Below are 22,801 nucleotides of genomic sequence, written 5' to 3' on the forward strand. Positions count from 1 at the left end.
CCAGCCTGACCACCCGATCCCGTTAGTCGCCTCTTACGACAAGTATCCCGGGCTGGTTAAAGCGTTTTTGGTTAAAGCGTTTTGGGGATATCTGTCTCTTCAAATACAGAAGTCCATCAGTGGGTCCACAACACTTTATTTGTCAGCTAAGTATGTAATTACATGATAGTGCAGCAACGGCCAGGCAGCATCACAGAGGCGATCGTCAGCCCACCTGCCTAGCCGCTGTCCGAGGGTCAAGTCCCGTTACATTAAGAATTCATTGTCTATATACTACTGACTGTCAGGCTGCCCTGTATCGTATTACGATACATGTATGGTCAACCTGCAGTGTCCAGCATGCACCTCATCCACAATGCTAACTTCCGTAGCCAACCGGCCATACTCTAAAGTTAATTAGGGTCAATTACACGCAGGCAGCTGACCTGTACATGGCTGTGCTGATGGTCATGATAATAAGCTGCTGATATTTCATGTATATTGTCAGCACTGTGATTTAGATGTAGATAACACAACTTTAACTTAACTCAGAGAATATACAAACATGTCTATATTTCCCCGATAAAACCCATACCCCATCAAAGTGCCTTCGACATACGCCCTTTCTGTGAAAAGTTACAAAATACATTAGATAAATTATACGTCTTCAATATGAAGAGTTATGATATTGTTTCAAACTGCCAAATTAACATCCCATGTTAGCTGATGTTACACAAATTCCTCCATAGTAGGAATAAGCTCTATAATAAACAGACATTGTGAAAAAAACCAACCCTGATAATCACAAAATTGAAAACATGATTCAAGCTGAGGTTTACTGACAGGAATATCGACATAAGAATGACAATATTTGTTGAAAATTAGTATGGACAGGTAAAGATTTGTGTCGTGGGACCTTATTTTTATGTTTAACTCAATAACATAAATGACAGAATAATACGCTTGTATCACTGTATTACATAATACATGTACATTCAAGAAATTCAGGCAAAAGATTTCATGTCCATGATCAGGTGCACTAATTCAGGCAAAAGATTTCATGTTCAGGTGCATATTGTATCCTTTGCATGAGTAACAAATTCCTAAATAGTCAAGCTTCCATACAATATAAACATGAAACTCTTCTTTTATTAGAAGACACACACATTCACATATACATACACGCACACGCACACACGCTCACACACATTCTCTCTCTCACACACTCTCAACACACACACACACACACACCTCAACATTTTGTATCATCCTAACATTAAAATAACAGTCAATTCTCTCTTTCACACACACATTCACACACACACAACACAACATTTTGTAGCACTTTAGGTATAAAATAAGTCAATTCCCCACTTTCCCCCCACACACTCTCTCTCACACACGCGCGCAAATCTCTCTCTCTCTCTCTCTCTCTCTCTCTCTCTCTCTCTCTCTCTCTCTCTCTCTCTCTCTCTCTCTCTCTCTCTCTCTCACACACACACACACACACACACACGTTCTCATCTACTCTCGTCACACCATTAAAAATACACTTTCAAGACTTTCAAGTCCTTAAGACATCACATCCATATTCATATTCCAGCTTATGGGCATAACATTCCCATAAAAAGCAAAGCATGGCAAATCAATCTCAGACATATTTCAAACACATCTTTCAACTTCAAACATTAATCAAACAACGGCCCATGAATACATACATATATACTTCAGTACATATTAGAAAGCGGTGGCCAGGAGGACAGACAATTACTTTGACGGAACATAGACACACGGGTGTATGCTGCGATAGAGAGCATACAGAACAGGGACATGAAACGGAACACATTTACAAAGAAGGTAATAAGCGGTGTCGGAAATAAGTTGAAGGGGTGGAGGCGACACTCTGGGGGACTGAGATGGTATAACCCACAGTGGATGCACATGTATGGGTGTCTGTGGGCATGATACACTGGGGGTGGGATGGGAGGTGGTGGGACGGGGAAAACTGGGTGATGGCAGGGGGAAGGGAGGGGTTGGGGAATGCATTGCTGGGGGAGGGTTTAAAGTCATTAGTTTGCTTCTGCTGCTCTTCATGTAGTCTGTCCAGCTTAACTTTAATGGATGAGATGAGAGACATGATTCCATCTATACCAGACATTTGGTATGTGTCCTCTGCTACCTGGGCACTTTCTATCATATCGGACAAAGTGTCATGGCGTCTGGTGGCAATAAATTGAACGATATGAGGAAGGGAATTTCTGAAAATGAGATCTTTTATGAATTGGTCATCGTTACATTTCAAAAGGGATGCCTCATGCCGAATTGATTGAAGAAATAATCGAAAGTCCTCATGCTCTTTTTGTTTCCTGTCGATAAGGACATTTTTACGATTTATAATTTGAATAGATGTGGGGCCATACCATTTGAGAAAAGATTGTTTGAGTTCGGGCCATGTCATATTGTCTTTACAGGGAAGTACTTCATACCAAATCAGCGCAGATTCCGATAAATATAGGGGGAAAACGTTAATGATTTCTTCATCAGCGAAATTTTGAATATTAACAAATTTCTGAAATCTGCTTAGCCAGGAAGATGCAGAGCGGGGATCATGTCAATCAAACAGTGGCATTGGGAGGTTTGTGCAGCAGACACGGGGTGGGGGATGGCCAGCGGGACGGTCTGCGGGCGGGGAGGAACATTGAGGGGGAGAGCAACAACTGTTATTACAGTGGGGACTTTTAATGCGACATAGGTGATTACCGGGGCTAGAGGTGGTAGGCTGAGGGGAGGCTGATGGAGAGACTGAGCGAGTGGCGGTAGTTGTACGTTTAGATTTTCGGAGGATCCTCCATGGAAAACATGATGTAATGGAGGAACCGTCATCAGATTTAGTAAACTTAAACGAAAAGAGAGGCATTGTTCTTTACAAAAATGAACTAAATAGTATCAACACTCACCCAAGCATGGGTTACTGTAAATTGAGTAAGTGAGGGGGTTAGCTGTAACGCCGCTTTGACGAGTATCCCAATTACAATATTAGACGTGCACATCACCTTTATTAATTGTGCAAACTTGCTGTTGAAACTTTACTATATATATATATTGCCCTACCTGCAGTATTATACATCACTTGCCTGATAATGGTGTTAGGAGCTACGCTCGTATTAATAATAAAGACGTTGTTTATCCATAGAACTCTCCCCGTTGTTTAGACATGTCAGCCTAAAGTTGGAGGATTGATTGACTGACTGATTGTTGTTTTACTCCGCACTCAGCAATATTCCAGCTATATGGCGGCGGTCGGTAAATAATGGAGTCTGGTCCGGACAATCCAGTGATCAACATCATGAGCATCGATCTACGCAACTGTCATACGATGACATGTGTCAACCAAGTCAGTGAGCCTGGTCACCCGATAACGTTAGTCGCCTCTTACGACAAGCATGGGTTACTGAAGATCAATTCTAATCCGGATCTTCACGGGTTAAAATGTTGAGGAAAAGACCCATGTGAAACCATCCAGCACGCTATGGTACTGATAACCTAGGAACACAATCGGGGCTTACCGGTGGGACACGTGATAGGTGTCTGGCGAGTCCAGGGGACGCAACTCGTGGCTGCACATTTGTGGCGCTTTGAACCCCGTGACACACAGCATATTATCACAGTAGCTGTGAATGCCCCACTTCTTGTTATGTTTATCTCCGTGTGGTCCTGTAACCCAGTGGAATATGTCTAGGCAGATGATCAAGACTAATTAATATTCTTTATCGCTGACGTTTCACAGTTACTACTTCTGTCCATGAACATGGTGTTACACATCAGTTATCTATTTTGTCGATTTCAATGTAAGATTTGATTGATTCATCATTGAGATTGATTGATTGATCAAACCCCGGCAAGTTTGTTTTACAGCTATATTTATGACGCCAATTCCTGACATTCAGCAGCAGCGTTAACGGTAACATTCACAGTAACATTCAGCAGCATTCACAGTAACATTCAGCAGCGGCGTTAACGGTAACATTCACAGTAACATTCACAGTAACATTCAGCAGCATTCACAGTAACATTCAGCAGCATTCGCAGTAACATTCACAGTAACATTCACGGTAACATTCACAGTAACATTCACAGTAACATTCAACAGCATTCACAGTAACATTCACAATAACATTCTGCAGAATTCACAGTAACATTCAGCAGTAACATTCACAGTAACATTCACAATAACATTCAGCAGCATTCACAGTAACATTCACAGTAACATTCAGCAGCATTCGCAGTAACATTCACAGTAGCATTCACAGTAGCATTCACAGTTACATTTAGCAGCATTCACAGTAACTTTCACAGTAACATTCAGCAGCATTCACAGTAACATTCACAGTAACATTCAGCAGCATTCACAGTAACATTCACAGTAGCATTCACAGTAACATTCACAGTAACATTCAGCAGCATTCACAGTAACATTCACAGTAACATTCAGCAGCATTCGCAGTAACATTCACAGTAACATTCACAGTTCACATTCAGCAGCATTCACAGTAACATTCACAGTAACATTCAGCAGCATTCACAGAAACATTAACAGGTACATTCAGCAGCATTCGCAGTAACATTCACAGTAGCATTCACAGTAACATTCACCAGCATTCGCAGTAACACTCACAGTAAAATTCAGCAGCATTCACAGTAACATTCGCAGCAACTTTCACAGTAACGTTCACAGTAACATTCAGCAGCATTCACAGTAACATTCACAGCAACATTCAGCAGCATTCGCAGTAACATTCACAGTAACATTCGGTAGCATTCACAGAAACATTAACAGGTACATTCAGCAGCATTCGCAGTAACATTCACAGTAGCATTCACAGTAACATTCGCAGCAACTTTCACAGTAACATTCACAGTAAGATTCAGCAGCATTCACAGTAACATTCACAGTAGCATTCAGCAGCATTCACAGTAACATTCACAGTAACATTCGGTAGCATTCACAGAAACACTCAGTAAAATTCAGCAGCATTCACAGTAACATTCGCAGCAACTTTCACAGAAACGTTCACAGTAACATTCAGCAGCATTCACAGTAACATTCGCAGCAACTTTCACAGTAACGTTCACAGTAACATTCAGCAGCATTCACAGTAACATTCACAGCAACATTCAGCAGCATTCGCAGTAACATTCACAGTAACATTCGGTAGCATTCACAGAAACATTAACAGGTACATTCAGCAGCATTCGCAGTAACACTCACAGTAAAATTCAGCAGCATTCACAGTAACATTCGCAGCAACTTTCACAGTAACATTCACAGTAACATTCACAGTAACACTCACAGTAAAATTCAGCAGCATTCACAGTAACATTCGCAGCAACTTTCACAGTAACACTCACAGTAAAATTCAGCAGCATTCACAGTAACATTCGCAGCAACTTTCACAGTAACACTCACAGTAAAATTCAGCAGCATTCACAGTAACATTCGCAGCAACTTTCACAGTAACATTCACAGTAACATTCACAGTAACAATCAGCAGCATTCGCAGTAACATTCACAATAACATTCAGCAGCATTCACAGTAACATTCACAGTAACATTCGCAGCAACTTTCACAGGTAACATTCACGGTAACATTTAGCTGCATTCACAGTAACATTCACAGTACAATCAGCAGCATTCACAGTAACATTCAGCAGCGTTCACAGTAAAATTCACAGTAACAAACAGCAGCATTCGCAGTAACATTCACAGTAACATTCAGCAGTATTTCACAACGTTCTAAGGTACAGTCGACTTCGCGCTGCGCTGCGAAAAACTATTTGATCAGGATAATGGCTTTATGGAACTAAATGCCGTAGAAAAACGTTCAAAATGTTATCATGTGAATGTGGCCAGATGAATGACGTGGCTTCCTTGGCCTCCCATTGGCGTGGCTTCCTTGACCTCCAATGGCGTGGCCTCATTGACCTCCCAATGGCGTGGAAAAGGACGGTCACCTGAGAGTTTCAAAATTGATGATGATTCAGAAACACGTACACTCTCATGATATTTTCTCTTCGTTTTATGTGGACAAACAAACTGAGATTGAACTGCCTGTTACCCACGGCCAACGCCAAGTAGTGTTCAGCAAATATTTGTATATTGTTGCTGTTTTGTTACAAAATATTGGCAGGCAAATACTTTAGTAACAAATTAATTTAAATAGTGTACCATTTATTTATTATTTCAGACAGCACAGTTTGAATTATCAAATTGTAAAGATTGTATCGATCGAACGAAACAGATTGTGTTATTTTCCATCATTAAATACACATATTTTTTTCTGCGGACAGATATGACTGTGATTTTGATAAAGTGGTATTTGGCATTTACAATTTACCCTTATGCTAAACCGCTGGTGCAAATGCTGGTGACCATTAAGTGGAAGGAATGGTTTTGTATTCACTAACCACAATGTCATGGATGAACTCTTCAACTAGATGTTGCATCGTAAACATCCATTTTCCAGTAGTATAGCTTTGAACTATCCAATAGACAGTACAGTAAACGAGAAATGTAACTGTAAGTTTCGTCAGCTGTGTATAAGTGCAGAGATTGTTCATTCGTCACGACACTCATACACAAGTACACACCTGTCGAATGTACCAAACTTTCTGGATTTCAGTATAACAACCTTCAAGCAGACATTACGATGAAACATTTGGAAGTACTCAACTCAAGTCTCAGGAGATTTTAGCCGATTCAGCGGCTAGTAATGGATATTCCAAGTTCAACATGGCTTTGAACCATTACTCCATGTCACAACCCCTTCAATGCAGAGAGTATCAAATATCAACAAATACACGACATATTTACATCTTAGCATATTTCCGAATGTGGTTAAATCCTTAGCGGAAAACACATTCGGTGTGTTCTATCTAATAACATTAAGAGTGAAACCCTTGAAAAGAGCCGTCGTCTTTAACGACACCTAATCACAACATATCTGTAATGAAAACACTTTTAAACATTCATATCATTGTATATCAAGTCATGTACATTTTACAATAAATCAGATAATATACTAGGCACATAAAGAAATTGTGCATACAAAAATTTAAAATCTAAATTTATCAAACCTGTGTAGGCACATAAGGATTTAAACTCAGAGATTAGTGACATGTATCCAACATGCATGCACGTGCCACGTTCCGTGACGTCAGTGGATTCGTCCTTGAGACGTGCAATACGTTGTTGCACGTGCATTCCGGGAAAGAGAAACAGAGCAAATGAATGCCACACAATACTGTCACTTTGGAAAGCTCAACCCCTGCCCTTGCGATCGTTCAAAAATTAAACGGCTATTGAAACGCATAGCATGCCAAGGCTCACGTCTACACAACGTCATGAGGCCATTGGGATGGTTCGTGGGGGAATGTCTCAACGACAAGTGGGTGCCACCGGAACACCATTTCTGCACTGGTGAGACGCTACCAGAACACAAATGACGTCATCGATCGGCCACGTTCAGGACGTCCACGTGTAACAACGCCAAGACAGGACAGATGAATAAGGGTGACCCATCTGCGCCACAGGTTTTAGACTGCAGTGATGACTGTCCGAACCATCCCAGGACTTCGCTTTATCCACCCAAACACAGTTCTACAACGTTTACGTCATCACGGGATCAGACCACGACGTCCCGCCATACGGCCTATCCTGACACAACGTCATCGACAAGCTCGCCGAATGTGGTGCCGAAATCATGTCCGCAGACCCTTGTTTTGGTGGAGAAATGTTGTTTTTACAGATGAGTCCAGGTTTAACATTTCCCATAGTGATGGACGTCAACGTGCCTATAGACGCGTGGGAGAACGTTATGCACAGGCATGTGTCTTGGAGAGGAATCGCTTTGGTGGTGGTTCCGTGATGATTTGGGGTGGAATAACAGCACGCCAAAGAACTCCTTTGGTGATTGTTCAGGGCAACTTTACTGGTGTGGGCTACAGGGATCAGATTCTTCGACCTGTGGCAATTCCTTTTCTGCAACGTCATGGACCTGGGTTAACATCCCAAAAGCCTTCCTTGCACGTTTGATAGGCTCTATGCGTCGTCGATGCACTGCTGTTCTCAATGCCGATGGTGGACATACCCGTTATTTAGCTTGTGACATGGTCGTTTGACCCCTGTCCCGCTTGTGGACTCGTGACGTCATTGTGATTGACTTTTCAATTGAAATTCTCCCGACTTGTTATGGTCTCATGATCCCTCCATTAAAGTTTATATGTACCTTTGACATTGTTATCGTACTTATCAACTGGGATAATATTTTGACAATGCACAGTTTCTTTATGTGGCTAGTATATATATTTTATCAACTTGTGAAACAGCATATATGTAATTAAAAATGACACTCCGAGCCACAGGGGTTCGAATCACTGTTTGGACAAGAATTTTTTTAAATAAAAATCTAGGTTTTTGCAATCGTATGTTGTTTTTATATGTTATGATTAACCTATATTTCAAATTTGAACGAGATCGGTGAAGATATAAGTTTTAAAGAAAATTCCAACTAAACTATCACTATCACCCGCAGCCTTGACTTGAGCTGTGAAAATGCCAATAACTTCCAACGGTTTCGATGCATCATATGGAAATATTTTCTGGATGTTTTCTGGGTAGCACATTTTATGTTGTGTTCTTTTAAAGAGTTCCAATGATCATGATTTATAATGTTCACACTGCATCCTGAATCAATAATCATCTCTAGGTTTGCTCCTCCTATACACATGGTTACAGTTGTTAACATCTTGTCCCCTGATACTTGAAATGCATACCCTTCATCCTCTACAGTTTCAAACTCCTCTGACCATTTCCCATTTCTGTCTGATCTTCATCTACTAGATTGACATGATCCTGTCCTCTATATGATTGATCACCTCTAGCTCTACCTCTTCCATACGAGGATCGTAATGATCGGGGATTTCGAAAATTTCTTCCTCGACCCCAGAGTGACATGTTTGTTCTACAACAGTCAATAAAATGTCCTACAATGCCACACCTTCGGCATGTTTTGTTGCGTGCCGGACACGATTCATCCTGAACCAAATGTCCTTCTTGCCCTTCAAATGTCCTATTCTTTGCAAAACGACCTGATCCTTTTTCGACATGAAGTAAACTGGCTCTTGTTTCACATTCATGTCTTTTCCAATCATGACGTGTTCATTTCTCACTTTAGTTACTTCTCCTGCCAATGCTAATTCTGAAGTCTCATCCACAGTCAAACCTGACCCTTTCTGTATCAATTTCTCTCTCAGGTTGTTACATTTACATCCATAGACTATCTGATCTCACAATTGTTCCAATTCACTAGCTGCATAAGCACAAACACTTATCTGTGTTTTCAATCTTGTCACATATTGCAGCATAGTCTCATTACTTTCTTGTTTCATGTCTCTAAATACCAGTCTCTCAGAAACAGTATTGACTTTAGGTTTGACGTATTTTTCTAAAGCTTTCACAGCTTTGTCATAGTCTTTAGCATCTCCAATGTCATCTAAAGTGAAAATTATGTCTTGCACTTCTAGACCAGCCCTAGTGAGCAAGCGAGCACGTTTTACAGTTGAGTCAGTGACACCCTCACTTGTGATTGACAGTTCAAATGCTCTACGCCATCTCTCCCATCGTGGACCTAACGCGGTCTGATCGCCTGAACACTCAAAAGTTGGTAAACTATGCGAATATTCTGCAGTCATTTTGCCATAAATGTCTCTATACTCTTCCAAAATTGTCTTCTTAAGTGTTCCTCACTTACAAAACAAGTCTTCTTTCTCCTCTATTGTTTTTCTAAACTTGAACACTGTAATGTTTCCTAATTTCGTGGTAACGGCGAACTGAATCAACAACATACAGTTTTCCTCTTCTGTTCCACCATAACTTGAGTCTGCATCCTCGTCGCCAAATGTAGTGTTTGCCACATGGTTCCTCACCTGCACAGATGAGAGACACGTCTTGACAGTCCCATACTTTATTCATGACTACCCCATACAGGCCATGCTGCTTCCGGTCACCCAGATAATACTAGTGGTACAACTTATTATCACCAATACACTACATGTACGATTTCGAGACAATAGCGAGCTGACACGAAATATCATCGCACATGTCAGTGTTGAAAATGGAATCTTTGTTATTGTCGACATTGTGCCCATGTAACGATTTTCGTGTCTCGAAACTGCTTATATAATGTTTTCGTACACTGAAAGATTTACGGAAACTGTCGATGTTTACCGAAGAGAGGCCAGACGTTTGTTCAAAGCAGAGGGTAATGCTAATGCGAGGGTCAATGTTCAAATGTTAAAAGCAGGTAGACAATTTGAATACGATGAGCAGAAAGGTAAAAGAATAGCCTACAAGCTCAACACAATGTTTTGTGAAAACTTAAGTTTTGATTGAACCGCACGTTGAAATAGTCGGGCTGTCCGGTTTACGATCAGGTTTTGAGCATCGCGAGTGTCACTCCTTGTGTATTTTATGCAGTGAGTGTAGCGTTGGAATTTTCTTAAAAATTCATTTCTCCCCGATCTCGTTTTAATTTGAAATATAGGTTAATCACAACATATAAAAAAAATATACGTTGCAAAAGTCTAGATTTATTTTTAAAAAAATTATTGCCCAAAGAATGACTCGAACCCCTCTGAACAATACTTTAAATGTTACTGAAAATAACATCTTCTGATGTTAACGTTGATTTGTCTGAACTAATCAGTTAAAAAGAAGTTATCAAACCGAATTTAGAAAAATGTTGGCCAGTAATATTGGGTCTGTAATAAATCATTGACAAACGAATCTTAATTCATACCGAAAATATGTATTTCTGATGTATACCGTCTACTTCACAATTACTTCAGAGAAATATGACGAGTTATCTCACCCCGCTCCGGAGTCGGTCTTGAGTGGTTACATATGGTCAAGAAACCATATGTTAATTCTCTTCCGGGAAGTGTAATTTCTCAACGAAGGCGGTCAATTTGCCAGCTGAATAAACGCGAAGAGCGCATTTGAAGAGGTTGGTCTCTTTTCAAACAAACGAGTTCAAGCATTGACCTCCTCAGCACAGATCCACAACGTCGCTTACTTATCTCCGTACATGGATGACATGTTGCGGTTGCGGCTCCCGGCAAACAATTTAAACATCCTTGATGAACCAGGTTTAGATCATTATATGAACAGACTTCAGACAGATGCTCAACACACAACCAGAAAGAATTCTGCAGCTGGTGGTGAGTTTCCCTTCAGTTTATCTCCTACATGTCTGGTGGGGTTGTCAACAGAATGTAGTGCTAATGATATGCATACGTGGCTACACAGGGTTACACAGGGCTAAACAGGGCTAAAGAGGGTTAAACAGAGCTACGCAGAGCTATACAGGGCTATACAGGGCTAAACAGAGCTACAGATCTACGCAGGGCTATACAGGACTACGCAGACCTATACAGGGCTAAACAGGGCTACACAGGGCTACACAGAGCTACACAGAGCTAAACACCTTCAGCTGTCACACAAAGTGGTAAACTTCTCAAAATCATAGGACAAGAAATGCATAGTGTAAGATCCAGACATTACATGCATGATATCAAACATCTTCGTCCTCCTGTATCGGTTGTACCTTACAAAACAGAGGGGTAATGGAATAGAAATATCTACCCATGTCGTGAATGGAAGCAGGGTCAGGACCGTGACGATAACGCTTGCACGCTGCACCCAGTGTATTAACGTGTATGTCTGTAAAACCATATACTAAAACACATTCTGTAGTTTGGACCAGTTAGGGAAGGTATATTGTCTCCGAGGACCCATACGTCTATAAGTCGTATTGATTCTGTTTGTCATACAGTTATCATTTACTTGGACTTATGTCAGTTTAGTGGACTCCAACTACCTCCATCTGAATCTGTAAGACAAGGCACCAGCATAGCCCATCAGAAAAAGTGATGAAATGGATACGCAAATAGGACCTTGTATGTACAAGAATAATTAATCCAGTAACTTCAGTATTTTCTGAGAATACTTGTCCCAGTTGCCACGCGATGCACTGAGTACAATAACACCAATAAAGAGCTGTATATCTGTTTGTGCTCAAGATAAACAAGAAATGGAAGGAACTCTAAAAATTGGTGCCCTAAATAATTTTTGTAGAGTTATTTCCATGACTAAACTTATAACTGGATCTCTACTTTCTAGAGCTACTTGTCCAGGCTACTAGATTGGTGCTTGTATTCTTGACAAATATCTCTCAGATGAACATTTTCATGTAATCTTTTCTGAGAAAACGTGCCCCCTTTTCACGCAGTATGCGCTTAGCGAAAACAAAATATTTTAAGTCACCGAATTTTTTATTATGATCGGTAAAATCAACTGGTTTAAATGTCAGGCGTTTGACAATATAGGCTTTGAGAAAACTTTCACATCACGCCGATACAGTTCCCCATTTGGACTATACGTTCCCGAATTTTGTCAAGTGAACATTTGAGTAGACATTGCATATGTTCATGACGGTTGTCACCGGTGGGTCAGGATACGCTCACCTTTTCGCGAACACCTGGTATCATCACCATTTCGTAGTGATTCTTAAACACTAACTCTGTCATCGTATGTCATGGTGTCAATCACTGGAATGTCTGGTTCAGACTCAGTTACATCGTACAGCTGTAATACTGATGAAACAAAGACATACTCATGATATTCTCACAATTGTAGAATCGACTTGCTTATTTTTCTTATGGGTGTGGAAAGGGTTTTGTCGCTTCTATTTACATTGGGCGACATAGCGAGGACGCCGACGCTGTCACGTGTAAGTTCCAGACACCAGCACATTGTATATGGTGGCCAGTATCATCACTGTGTAAAACTGGAGATCTCCAACTTTATTAGGGTTTGAGAAACTATTATAACTATTATCCCAAATGAGAAGCGGACGGGTGGACGGACGAAAACCGGTGCTATATCCCCATCCCACTTCACAATACTACCACTAGACGCCATTGTTGTACACAACGACGACACCTGGCTAAATGTCGTTGACGTGCTGTCAACTGATGAGTCTCGATTCACTTTACACTTGTTTGATATGCGGGATCGTGCAGTCCGCCTTGTCAAGTGAAGGCTGATTGGCAAATAGTGGCCGTAACACGAACCAATAATCCAGAAACGTCATCAATACCGGTTTTAATGAGCTTCCAGTCTGTTATAATAGTACAACTGTTATGGGTGTTTATATAGCGCTATTTCCACATCACCGGGGCATTTGCTCAAAGCACATCATAATATTCATACGTACAGACAGAAGACAGATAACAGCTATCAGTGGTAGTGTCAGAAGAGGTATGTTCTTAATTCAGATTTATACGCAGATGTTATAGGTGCACTCTTGAGGTTAAAGGGAAGAGCTGCATGAGAGTAAGATCGCCACAAAGCACGTGTAAATTGTGAAAATTTCTAGCTTGGAGTTATGTTACATTTAACAATGGTCCTATCCACACTACAAACGATTCTTGTTCTGTATGTACCTTGGTTTATTTGTTCTAGGACGTTATACAGCCGTGCCAGAATTTTGAGATATGCTAAATCTTGTGAAATGCATAGTACAGTGAGATCTAAAATGTTCTTTTCTACATGTTGGTTGGTTGGTTGGTCGGTCGGTCGGTTGGTTAACGCCGCGCTCAGCAATATTCCAGCTATATGGCGGCTTCCTGTAACTAATCGATCGAGTCTGAACCAGACAATGTAATGATCAACATCATGAGCATCGATCTACTCTATATAATCAAGCACACATCTAAAGGATGTAGCCCGTACTGTTTGATAGATCTCTCTTAATGTTAGGTCTAGGCTCCCTAACCATTGCCCGATGTGTTATATCCATATGTAGCACGAGAATATACCATGGCAGAGCAAAGGAATACCCAGGTTTAACTATCCTCAGAACCAAATGCAGTTTGGTGTTAGGTTACAAATAGCTGTGAAAAGTATATTTATATCAATAGAACTGACATTTATAGTCATACTCGGGGCATGGCGTGACCATCCATTGGTGGAATCGGGCCCATTCTACCACCCGTCTAGGTGAAGTAAGGTCGAAGTGGGGTGTTGAGCAAAGCAACACCGGGAACCAGTACCCTAAACCACCAGAATCCCGTTCTCAACCGACACAGGGGCGCAACCCACGGAAACAGGTTTCCAATTTGGTCACCTCTTACGAATAGCAATTGGGTGTTGATAACCTGCCCAGGGTCCACACGGGGGAACAGCTACTAGGTTACAAGCACTCACCACGAATAGGTTTGCTTTCACGAAAGCCCACCCGAAGGGAAAGTAAGGAGGTAAGGAAGAAAGGTAAATAGGTGTGTAGTGGAAGTAAGAGGGTCTAGAAGAGAAGTAAGGAGATAATGGGTAGAATTAAGTAGGTGTGTAGTGGAAGTAAGAGGGCCTAGAAGAGAAGTAGAAGGAGAAGAGGGGTAGAATTAAGTAGGCAAGTGTGCAGTGGAAGTAAGAGGGCCTAGAAGAGAAGATACTGGGTAGAATTAAGTAGGTGTAGGTGGAGAAGAAGAAATGTCGGAGAAGCCTGAGAGTAAGGAGATGGTGGAAGTAAGAGGGGCCTGGGGAGAGGGGACAACGGGTAGAATTAAGTGGGTTATGAAGGAAGTAAGAGGCCCTAGAGAAGTAAGGGTGGGTGGAACTAAGTAGAAGTGTGTAGTGGAAGTAAAGAGGGCCTAGAAGAGAAGCAAGGAGATAATGGGTGGGAATTGGAGTAAGGTGTGTAGTGGAAGTAAGAGAGGGCCTGAGAAGCAAGTAAGGAGATGGGGGTGGGAATGAAGTAAGTGTGTGTGAGGTAAGAGGGGCCTAGAAGGAGTAAGAGGATGATGGGTGGGAATTAAGTGAAGTGTGGTGGAGTAGGGGCCCTGAAGAGAAGTAAGGAGATGAGGGTGGGAATTAATGAGGGTGTGTGGATTACATAGAGGGGCCCAGCAGAAGAAATGGGATATGAGGGTAGGAATTAAGAAGTGTGTGGTGGAGTAAGAGGGCCTAGAAGAGAGAAAGGAGAGAGATGAAGGGGTAGGAATTAAGTAGAGGTGTGTGGTGGAGTAAGGGGCCTAGAAGAGTAAGGAGAGAATGGGTAGAATTAAGAGTAGGGTGTGTAGTGGAAGTAAGAGGGGCCTAGAGAGAAGTAAGGAATGAGAGGTGGGGTTAAGAGTAGGGTGTGTGGTGGAGTAAGAGGGCCTGCAGAGAAGTGAGAAGATGATAGGGTGGGAATTAAGTAGGGTGTGGTGGAAGTAAGTGGCCCCTGAAGAGGGGTAAGTAGAAAGGAGATGATGGGTAGGAATTAGGTGGGTGGTGGAGTGGAGGGGAAGAAGAAGTAAGGAGATAATGGGTAGAATTAAGTAGGTGTGTAGTGGAAGTAAGAGGGCCTAGAAGAGAAGTAAGGAGATAATGGGTAGAATTAAGTAGGTGTGTAAGTGGAAGTAAGAGGGCCTAGAAGAGAAGTAAGGAGATAATGGGTAGAATTAGGTAGGTGTGTAGTGGAAGTAAGAGGGCCTAGAAGAGAAGTAAGGAGATAATGGGTAGAATTAAGTAGGTGTGTAGTGGAAGTAAGAGGGCCTAGAAGAGAAGTAAGGAGATAATGGGTAGAATTAAGTAGGTGTGTAGTGGAAGTAAGAGGGCCTAGAAGAGAAGTAAGGAGATGATGGGTAGAATTAAGTAGGTGTGTAGAGTGGAAGCAAGAGAGGGCCTAGAAGAGAAGTAAGGAGATAATGGGTAGAAATTAAAAGTAAGGTGTGTAAGGAAGTAAGAGGGCCTAGAAGAGAAGGAAGAAGGATTAAGTAGGGGTAGAATTAAGAGCAGGTAGTGTAGTGGAAGAGAGAGGGCCTAGAAGAAGAAGAAGAGGAGTGAGGTGGTAGATTAAGAAGGGCCAAGAAGAGAAGATAAAGTTCGAGGAGATAATGGGGTAGAGATTAAGTGGGTGTGGTGAGTGGAGAAGAAGAGGGCCTGGAGTAAGAATGAAGGAGAAGAGGGGTAGAATTAAGTAGGGTGTGTAGTGGAAGTAAGAGGGCCTAGAAGAGAAGTAAGGAGATATGATGGGTAGAATTAAGTAGGGTGGAATTAAATTAAAGTGTGTGGAAGTAAGAGGACCTAGAAGAGAGGTGTGTGAGTAAGGAGAAGAGGGGTAGGAGATTAAGTAAGTGTGTAGTGGAAGTAAGAGGGCCTAGAAGAAAGGAAGGAGATGAAGGAGGTAGAATTAAGTAGAGGTGTGTATTGGAGATAAGAGGGACCTAGAAGAGAAGTAAGGAGAGAAGAGGGGTAGAGTTAAGTAGGTGTGTGGTGGAAGTAAGAGGGCCTAGAAGAGAAGTAAGGAGATGAATGGTGGGAATTAAAGTAGAGGTGTGTATTAGGGAAGTAAGATGGGCCTAGAAGAGAAGTGTGTGGAGATAATGGGTAGAAGAAGGAAGTAAGTGTGTAGTGGAAGTGGAGAGGGCCTAGGAAGAGAAGTAAGGAGATAATGGGTAGAATTAAGTAAGTGTGTAGTGGAAGTAAGAGGGGCCTAGAAGAGAAGTAAGGAGATGATGGGTAGAATTAAGTAGGTGTGTAGTGGAAGTAAGAGGGCCTAGAAGAAGAGAAGTAAGGATATGAGGGGTAGAATTAAGTAGGTGTGTAGTGGAAGTAAGAGGGCCTAGAAGAGAAGTAAGGATATAATGGGTAGAATTAAGTAGGTGTGTAGTGGAAGTAAGAGGGCCTAGAAGAGAAGTAAGGAGATAATGGGTAGAATTAAGTAGGTGTGTAGTGGAAGTAAGAGGGCCTAGAAGAGAAGTAAGGAGATAATGGGTAGAATTAAGTAGGTGTGTAATGGAAGTAAGAGGGCCTAGAAGAGAAGTAAGGATATGAGGGGTAGAATTAAGTAAGTGTGTAGTGGAAGTAAGAGGGCCTAGAAGAGAAGTAAGGAGATGATGGGTAGAATTAAGTAGGTGTGTAGTGGAAGTAAGAGGGCCTAGAAGAGAAGTAAGGAGATGAGGGGTAGAATTAAGTAAGTGTGCAGTGGAAGTAAGAGGGCCTAGAAGAGAAGTAAGAATATGAGGGGTAGAATTAAGTAAGTGTGTAGTGGAAGTGAGAGGGCCTAGAAGAGAAGTCAGGAGATACTGGGTAGAATTAAGTAGGTGTGTAGTGGAAGTAAGCGTTCATGGAGGAGATGTTGAGTAAAAGTGAAAAGGTCAGTATTAGAGAAAAGAGGACCGGAAAGAGAAGTTAGTAGATATGGATTAGAAGTAAGCATTAATATAGTGGAGGCAACATAGTCTGGAGGAGAAATAGGTTAATCTGTAGAAGTAGGCAGACTTGGCTAAATCTCCTTCCTCTGTGTTTTTTCTAATCTGAGCAGCAATTCGAAAGGCATGAATGACAATGTAGACTGATGGGGATGCCTATATTATCCCTTCATATCTGTCTAAATTGCTCATAAGTGTAATATATGAGGATACTCAGAATTTCACAGTAAAAGGGGAGATGACATTTGCTTTCATTTTTGACAAATTGTCCTGAAGCCCTGAAGATAATGTCACTATATCTATTTACAGACATATGACCCAATGATCAAGTCATGAGTTATGAATAGTGAATTATTTACACGAATTGAAATCACACAGCGCAGGACCATCTACGTTTGGCTATAACTTCAAGCAGAAATGCAGAACATTAAATGTCCTATCTGAAGTCGTTACATTTAAATGCAAACAGAGGAGCCAGAGGTGCGACGTTTTATTGTACGCCACTGTGCGACAGAGCAAACAAACTATGTTTTATCCGATGATAATTAACGAAAATGGATCGGTACCATATTACGTGTAAGGTTATACATTGAATGCAAAAAGTAAACTGTAATAAATGTTGGCCATTGACGTTCCTCAGAAGACTACAGAGCAGTACACAGCTACAAGTAGACAAAGGACCGTAACACAGTCAGGTCCCTGGAACGTAGCTCTGGTATAAACATAATACCCCAATACCGATGAATGTATATCGACGGTGTCAGTGTTGTTTGATTAGTACTAACGTTGAGTAAAATGCATAAAGTCAAAGGTAGTAAAGTACAAAATTACACACATTTTGAGAAAGTTTTGAAAATCAATCAAACACCAAAATAAATAAATCTAGTCCGTTTCACAACAATCTCTACCACTTGTACAATTCCGACTATATCATGGGTAGTGCGATTCTGAGACTAGTCATTTTAGAAAGTATGCTCCACTAGTGTCATCCGTCACAATCAGGGCAAGTCAGTTGTTTACCCGAGAAAACACTTCTAAATCAAAATAGGGAATTGCATTGGATAGATTTTGTCTATCTTGAAACATGCTCTTCATGTCTTTCATAACTTTTTTGAAACCTTTACTCAGGTCTTTAATGCCGTAAAACTGAAGCATTTGCATGTGTTGGTCCACTAATGCCATGCCCCATTGAAACGCCATAATATGATATGTATACCGTCCAGGGGTATCGCATAAAAATGAATGATTGCGAATGGATATCATAAGTATTGATTCTGTTCACCTTTCAGAATGTCTTTCGTGGAGCCGTTTCGTATCAAAATGGTGGAACGTTTACCAACTATTACCAAAGAAGAAAGAAAAAGCACCTTAAAGGACAACAATTTCAACCCATTGAAGCTGAAAGATGACGAAGTATGCCTTTGACCTGTGGTCGGATACTGGTACAGTATCGATGAGTGAACATCAGTGGGCCAGCATGTTTGAGGCACATGAGGGTTCCTATAATCCTACCAGTTTCGATAATATGATCCAAAACGTGGCATCTCTAACAGGTTTTCCTCATGAACAGATATATCCTGTTCATGAAAGAAGAGCGTCAGAACACACTCTGTTCTCCATTTTCGCAATGCCAAAGTTAGCCATATTCAGTAACTATTTGCATCCCGGAGCTCATAAAATCGCCAGAATGTTAGGAGCTACAGTAAGAAATCTTCCTTGCAAATTTATCATTGACGGCTGTTTTAATGGTGACCTTGATTGTGAAAAGTTGGGGACGGAATTAACCAGTAATTATCCTGGAAATGCCGTGGTTATCTTGATAGTTACAAGTGATGGTCAAAACGGCCAGCCTGTATCTATGGCCAACATAAAACGCGTCTCTCAAATTTGCAAGAAATGGGATATCCCTCTGTTCATGGATGGAAGTCGTTTCGCCGAAAATGCCTATTTCATCAAATTAAGAGACGAGTTGTATGTGAATAGTTCAGCAAGAGATATAGCTACAGAGATGTTTTCCTATTGTGATGGCTTGTATCTGGCAGCACACATGTGCAGTATCGGGGGTTTCTTTGCTTGTAGAAGTGGGGACCTTTTTAGACAATTTAGATACAGATTTTCCGTAACTGGTAGCACCAGAAGACATGGTGGAATGCCTTCTAGAGATGCTGTCACTGTTACAATGGGACTGGCAGAAGGGATTGAAGATCGCTACCTAAAGTACAGAATTGAAAGTTTGTCGATGTTTGGTGACATCTTGAAGAAAGCCGGTGTCCCAATAGTTGAGCCAGTAGGAAGCGCCATCTACATCAACGCTGCTAGATGTTTGCCGCACATTCCCACAGAGCAGTATCCAGCGTGGGCCCTGCACTGTGCCCTGTACATAGAGGGCGGTATACGATGTTCACACCTTCCAGAACAGCTGGATGTCGAAAACAATAATCAAGACAATCCTCAACACTTCCTACGAGTCTGTCTTCCGATACGGTCTTACACCCTTTCTCACCTGTTGTACATCGGAGAGGTGTTTAAGTCTGTATTGGCAGGAAAGGAACGTATTTTAGGGTTATGCTTGACGCAGAATGCGACAAATCTCGAGTCTATATCATTTGACAGAGTTGGTTCCGGCCAAGCCAAACGTGTCACTCAGAAACTGCAGGAGCTACGCTAACCTGGAGAGTAGAGTTCTTGATATTTCATTTACACGTAATACCTTTGGGGATCGGGAATCCATAAAACCTAGGTAACCTAGGTAACAGTCTCAGTCAAAGGATCGTTTTCCAAGCTGTCCCACAATATATTGTTTTTTTCTTCCTGATAACAGTTTACATGATACATGTATAGTATTGTCATTGTGCTTACGGGTTTTTTGTGTGTAAAACAATAAAATAAGGAAATAAGAAAAGACATATCACTCGCTCTCATTCATACCCTTGAATTCTTCGCCCTTATAATTCACATTTCAGAAACTGCCTTCAATTTCATTATCCTGCACTGATGCCTTTGCACCCAGTTAGTTAAGTTCATGGAAAGCGGTGTCGCTGAACGTGTACTTGGCAGCTAATGATATCAATTCCATTACTTGAGGCTACCAAGAAGCATGATACGGATACCACTCTATTGGTCAGTTAATCACAAGTGACTTTTCTATTGTTGCCAGTGGCAACCTTCGTCAGGTATTCAAAAATCCACTATAATTTCGTGAGCAGCCTGATGCCGCCGATAGGGATCAAACATCGAAATCAGTATAAATGCTGTCAAATCATATGCTGCCAAATGGTCCAAATGAGAAAAGGACATGTGGAATGACCTCCAGAGAGGAAGATCAATTGCGATTGATACAGGTGACAGTCATCTGAAGGAAAGGAAACAGATAATTGTTCCCACAGATAAGGCCTAACACAAATAACCCCATCTCTTGCTTTCCTACAAAGAGAAACAAATCCAGGTGCGATCGGGACACACCTTCTACGAGCGATACCAGATCCCAAGGCGGTTTCTCAAACTATGTTTTCTTCGTAGAAGACGACAAATAATAGATTTTGTCTACCTATACCCACCAACCAATTTCGACTTGCAGCAGGCAACTCCAAATCGTTCTCGCCGAAATTAGTCCACACGTTATTCTGTAGGCGATGGACCGTCTCGAGCTCCTAGCCAGGGTGCACCAATCCGTCGATTTCTCGCCATTTACTATACTACTCCTTCTATGTGTGTTCCACCACACTAACACAAATAACACTTGTATGTGTGCACCACCACACTAACACAAATAACCCTTCTATGTGTGTACCACCACACTAACACAAATAACCCTTCTATGTGTGTACCACTACACTAACACAAATAACACTTCTATGTGTGTACCACCACACTTACACAAATAAACCTTCTATGTGTGCACCCCTACACTAACACAAATAACACTTCTATGTGTCGACCTCTACACTAACACAAATAACCCTTCTATGTGTGTACCACCACACTTACACAAATAACACTTCTATGTGTGTGTACCACCACACTAACACAAATAGCACTTCTATGTGTGTACCACCACACTAACACAAATAACCCTTCTATGAGCTACACTAACACAAATAACCCTTCTATGTGTGTACCATCACACTAACACAAATAACCCTTCTATGTGTGCGTCCCTACACTACACCTACAGCTGCGTGAAGTATCTGATCCTGGTCCTATCGTCAGCTATAACGTTGTCGACTTGTTTACTAATGTTCCACGAGAAGAAGCCCTTTTAGCCCTACGGGAACGACTCAACCAACTTCAACAGCCACTTGACACCAGCTTTTCCATAGACTCAATCATTAACCTCACCTCAGCCTGCATCGAGTCCACTTACTTCACATGGGGTGACGATGTATATGAACAAATACATGGACTACCTATGGGCCCGCCACTATCACCAATCCTCACTGAGATATATATGTCAGATCTAGAAGAGAAAGCCCTCCTCACATCACCTTTCCAACCTATGTGCTGGTATTGGAAGGTGGACGACACATTTGTGGTTCTGAAACCTGACAACAACGAGAGTTAAATTTACCATGGAGACTGAAACCAACAACCAGATCCCATTCCTAGACGTCCTTGTATCCCGCACCGATTCCAGCTACATTATCACCATCTACTACTAAAGTTCCTCGACCTGAATCTGCCCCCATAAAGATCTCCATCCCATACATCGGCAAACCTTCCCACCAGATCAGCAGGCTCCTTAAGCAACAAGCAGGCATAGATACCACCTTTTCAACTTCCGCCACCATCAACAACCTCCTGCGGGCCAACGGTAGAAAATACCCACAAACCAAGAAACCCCAAAGGCGTAATTTACAAAATTGACTGCAATTGTGGACACTCTTACATAGGAGAAACATCCAGGCCCGTCAACACCAGAATCAAGGAACATCAGACTTCAACCATCAAATCGGACCAGAAATCAGCGATATCAGACCACATAGCAACTCATCCCAATCACCAAATCAACTGGACTGACTTCACCATCCTCGCTACAAACCAATCAGACTTTACCAAACGCAAGATACTTGAAGGAATTAACATCAAACGATACCGACCACTGATTAATAGAGATCAAGACTACTTTATCCCCACTGCATACGATGAGGTCATCAATCAACCATAGCCTCTTGTATAAACATTACTGGCTTCTACTGGCTTCAATGTTTATCCCTGTTGTCCTCTGCTACCCTTTATTCACTATCATCACATTGTTGTTCCGCCTTGCCTTGTTAATTAGTCTTGTTGTATATATATCACCTGTTCTCTCCTTGAACCTTTATCACTTGAAAAGAACCTGTATCGAAACGTCGTGCTCTAGAATGAAAGAAGTTGTCATCCATTTACACTTGTTCTATCTGACTTCCAACTTCTAAAATGCCACTCAAAGAAGTCATGGAACCGTAGTAGATTCTTTGAAGATACAAGTGCGCGTGCTTTCTTTCACAATTTTAAATTTCAAGTTAATCTTTCC

At 41.5% G+C, this 22,801-nt stretch overlaps 1 protein-coding gene across 1 annotated transcript; it reads left to right on the top strand.

The window, feature by feature from the left end:
- The first annotated feature begins 13,273 nt into the window (after positions 1-13,273).
- Positions 13,274-20,191, top strand: LOC124268895 (tryptophanase-like). Its single transcript, XM_046703917.1, has 2 exons — positions 13,274-13,357; positions 18,579-20,191. Exon 2 carries the CDS (start codon positions 18,695-18,697, stop codon positions 19,955-19,957), a length of 1,263 nt encoding a protein of 420 aa, XP_046559873.1. The 5' UTR covers positions 13,274-13,357; positions 18,579-18,694; the 3' UTR covers positions 19,958-20,191.
- The last annotated feature ends 2,610 nt before the right edge of the window (positions 20,192-22,801 follow it).

This window comes from Haliotis rubra, unplaced genomic scaffold, assembly GCF_003918875.1.
Source record: "Haliotis rubra isolate DU_JTF1 unplaced genomic scaffold, ASM391887v1 Scf140, whole genome shotgun sequence".
NCBI classification, from domain to species: Eukaryota; Metazoa; Mollusca; class Gastropoda; order Lepetellida; family Haliotidae; genus Haliotis; species Haliotis rubra.

Excerpts from the sequence above, each read along its gene's own strand:
- LOC124268895 (XM_046703917.1), top strand. The coding sequence starts at position 18,695 with ATGACGAAGTATGCCTTTGACCTGTGGTCGGATACTGGTACAGTATCG.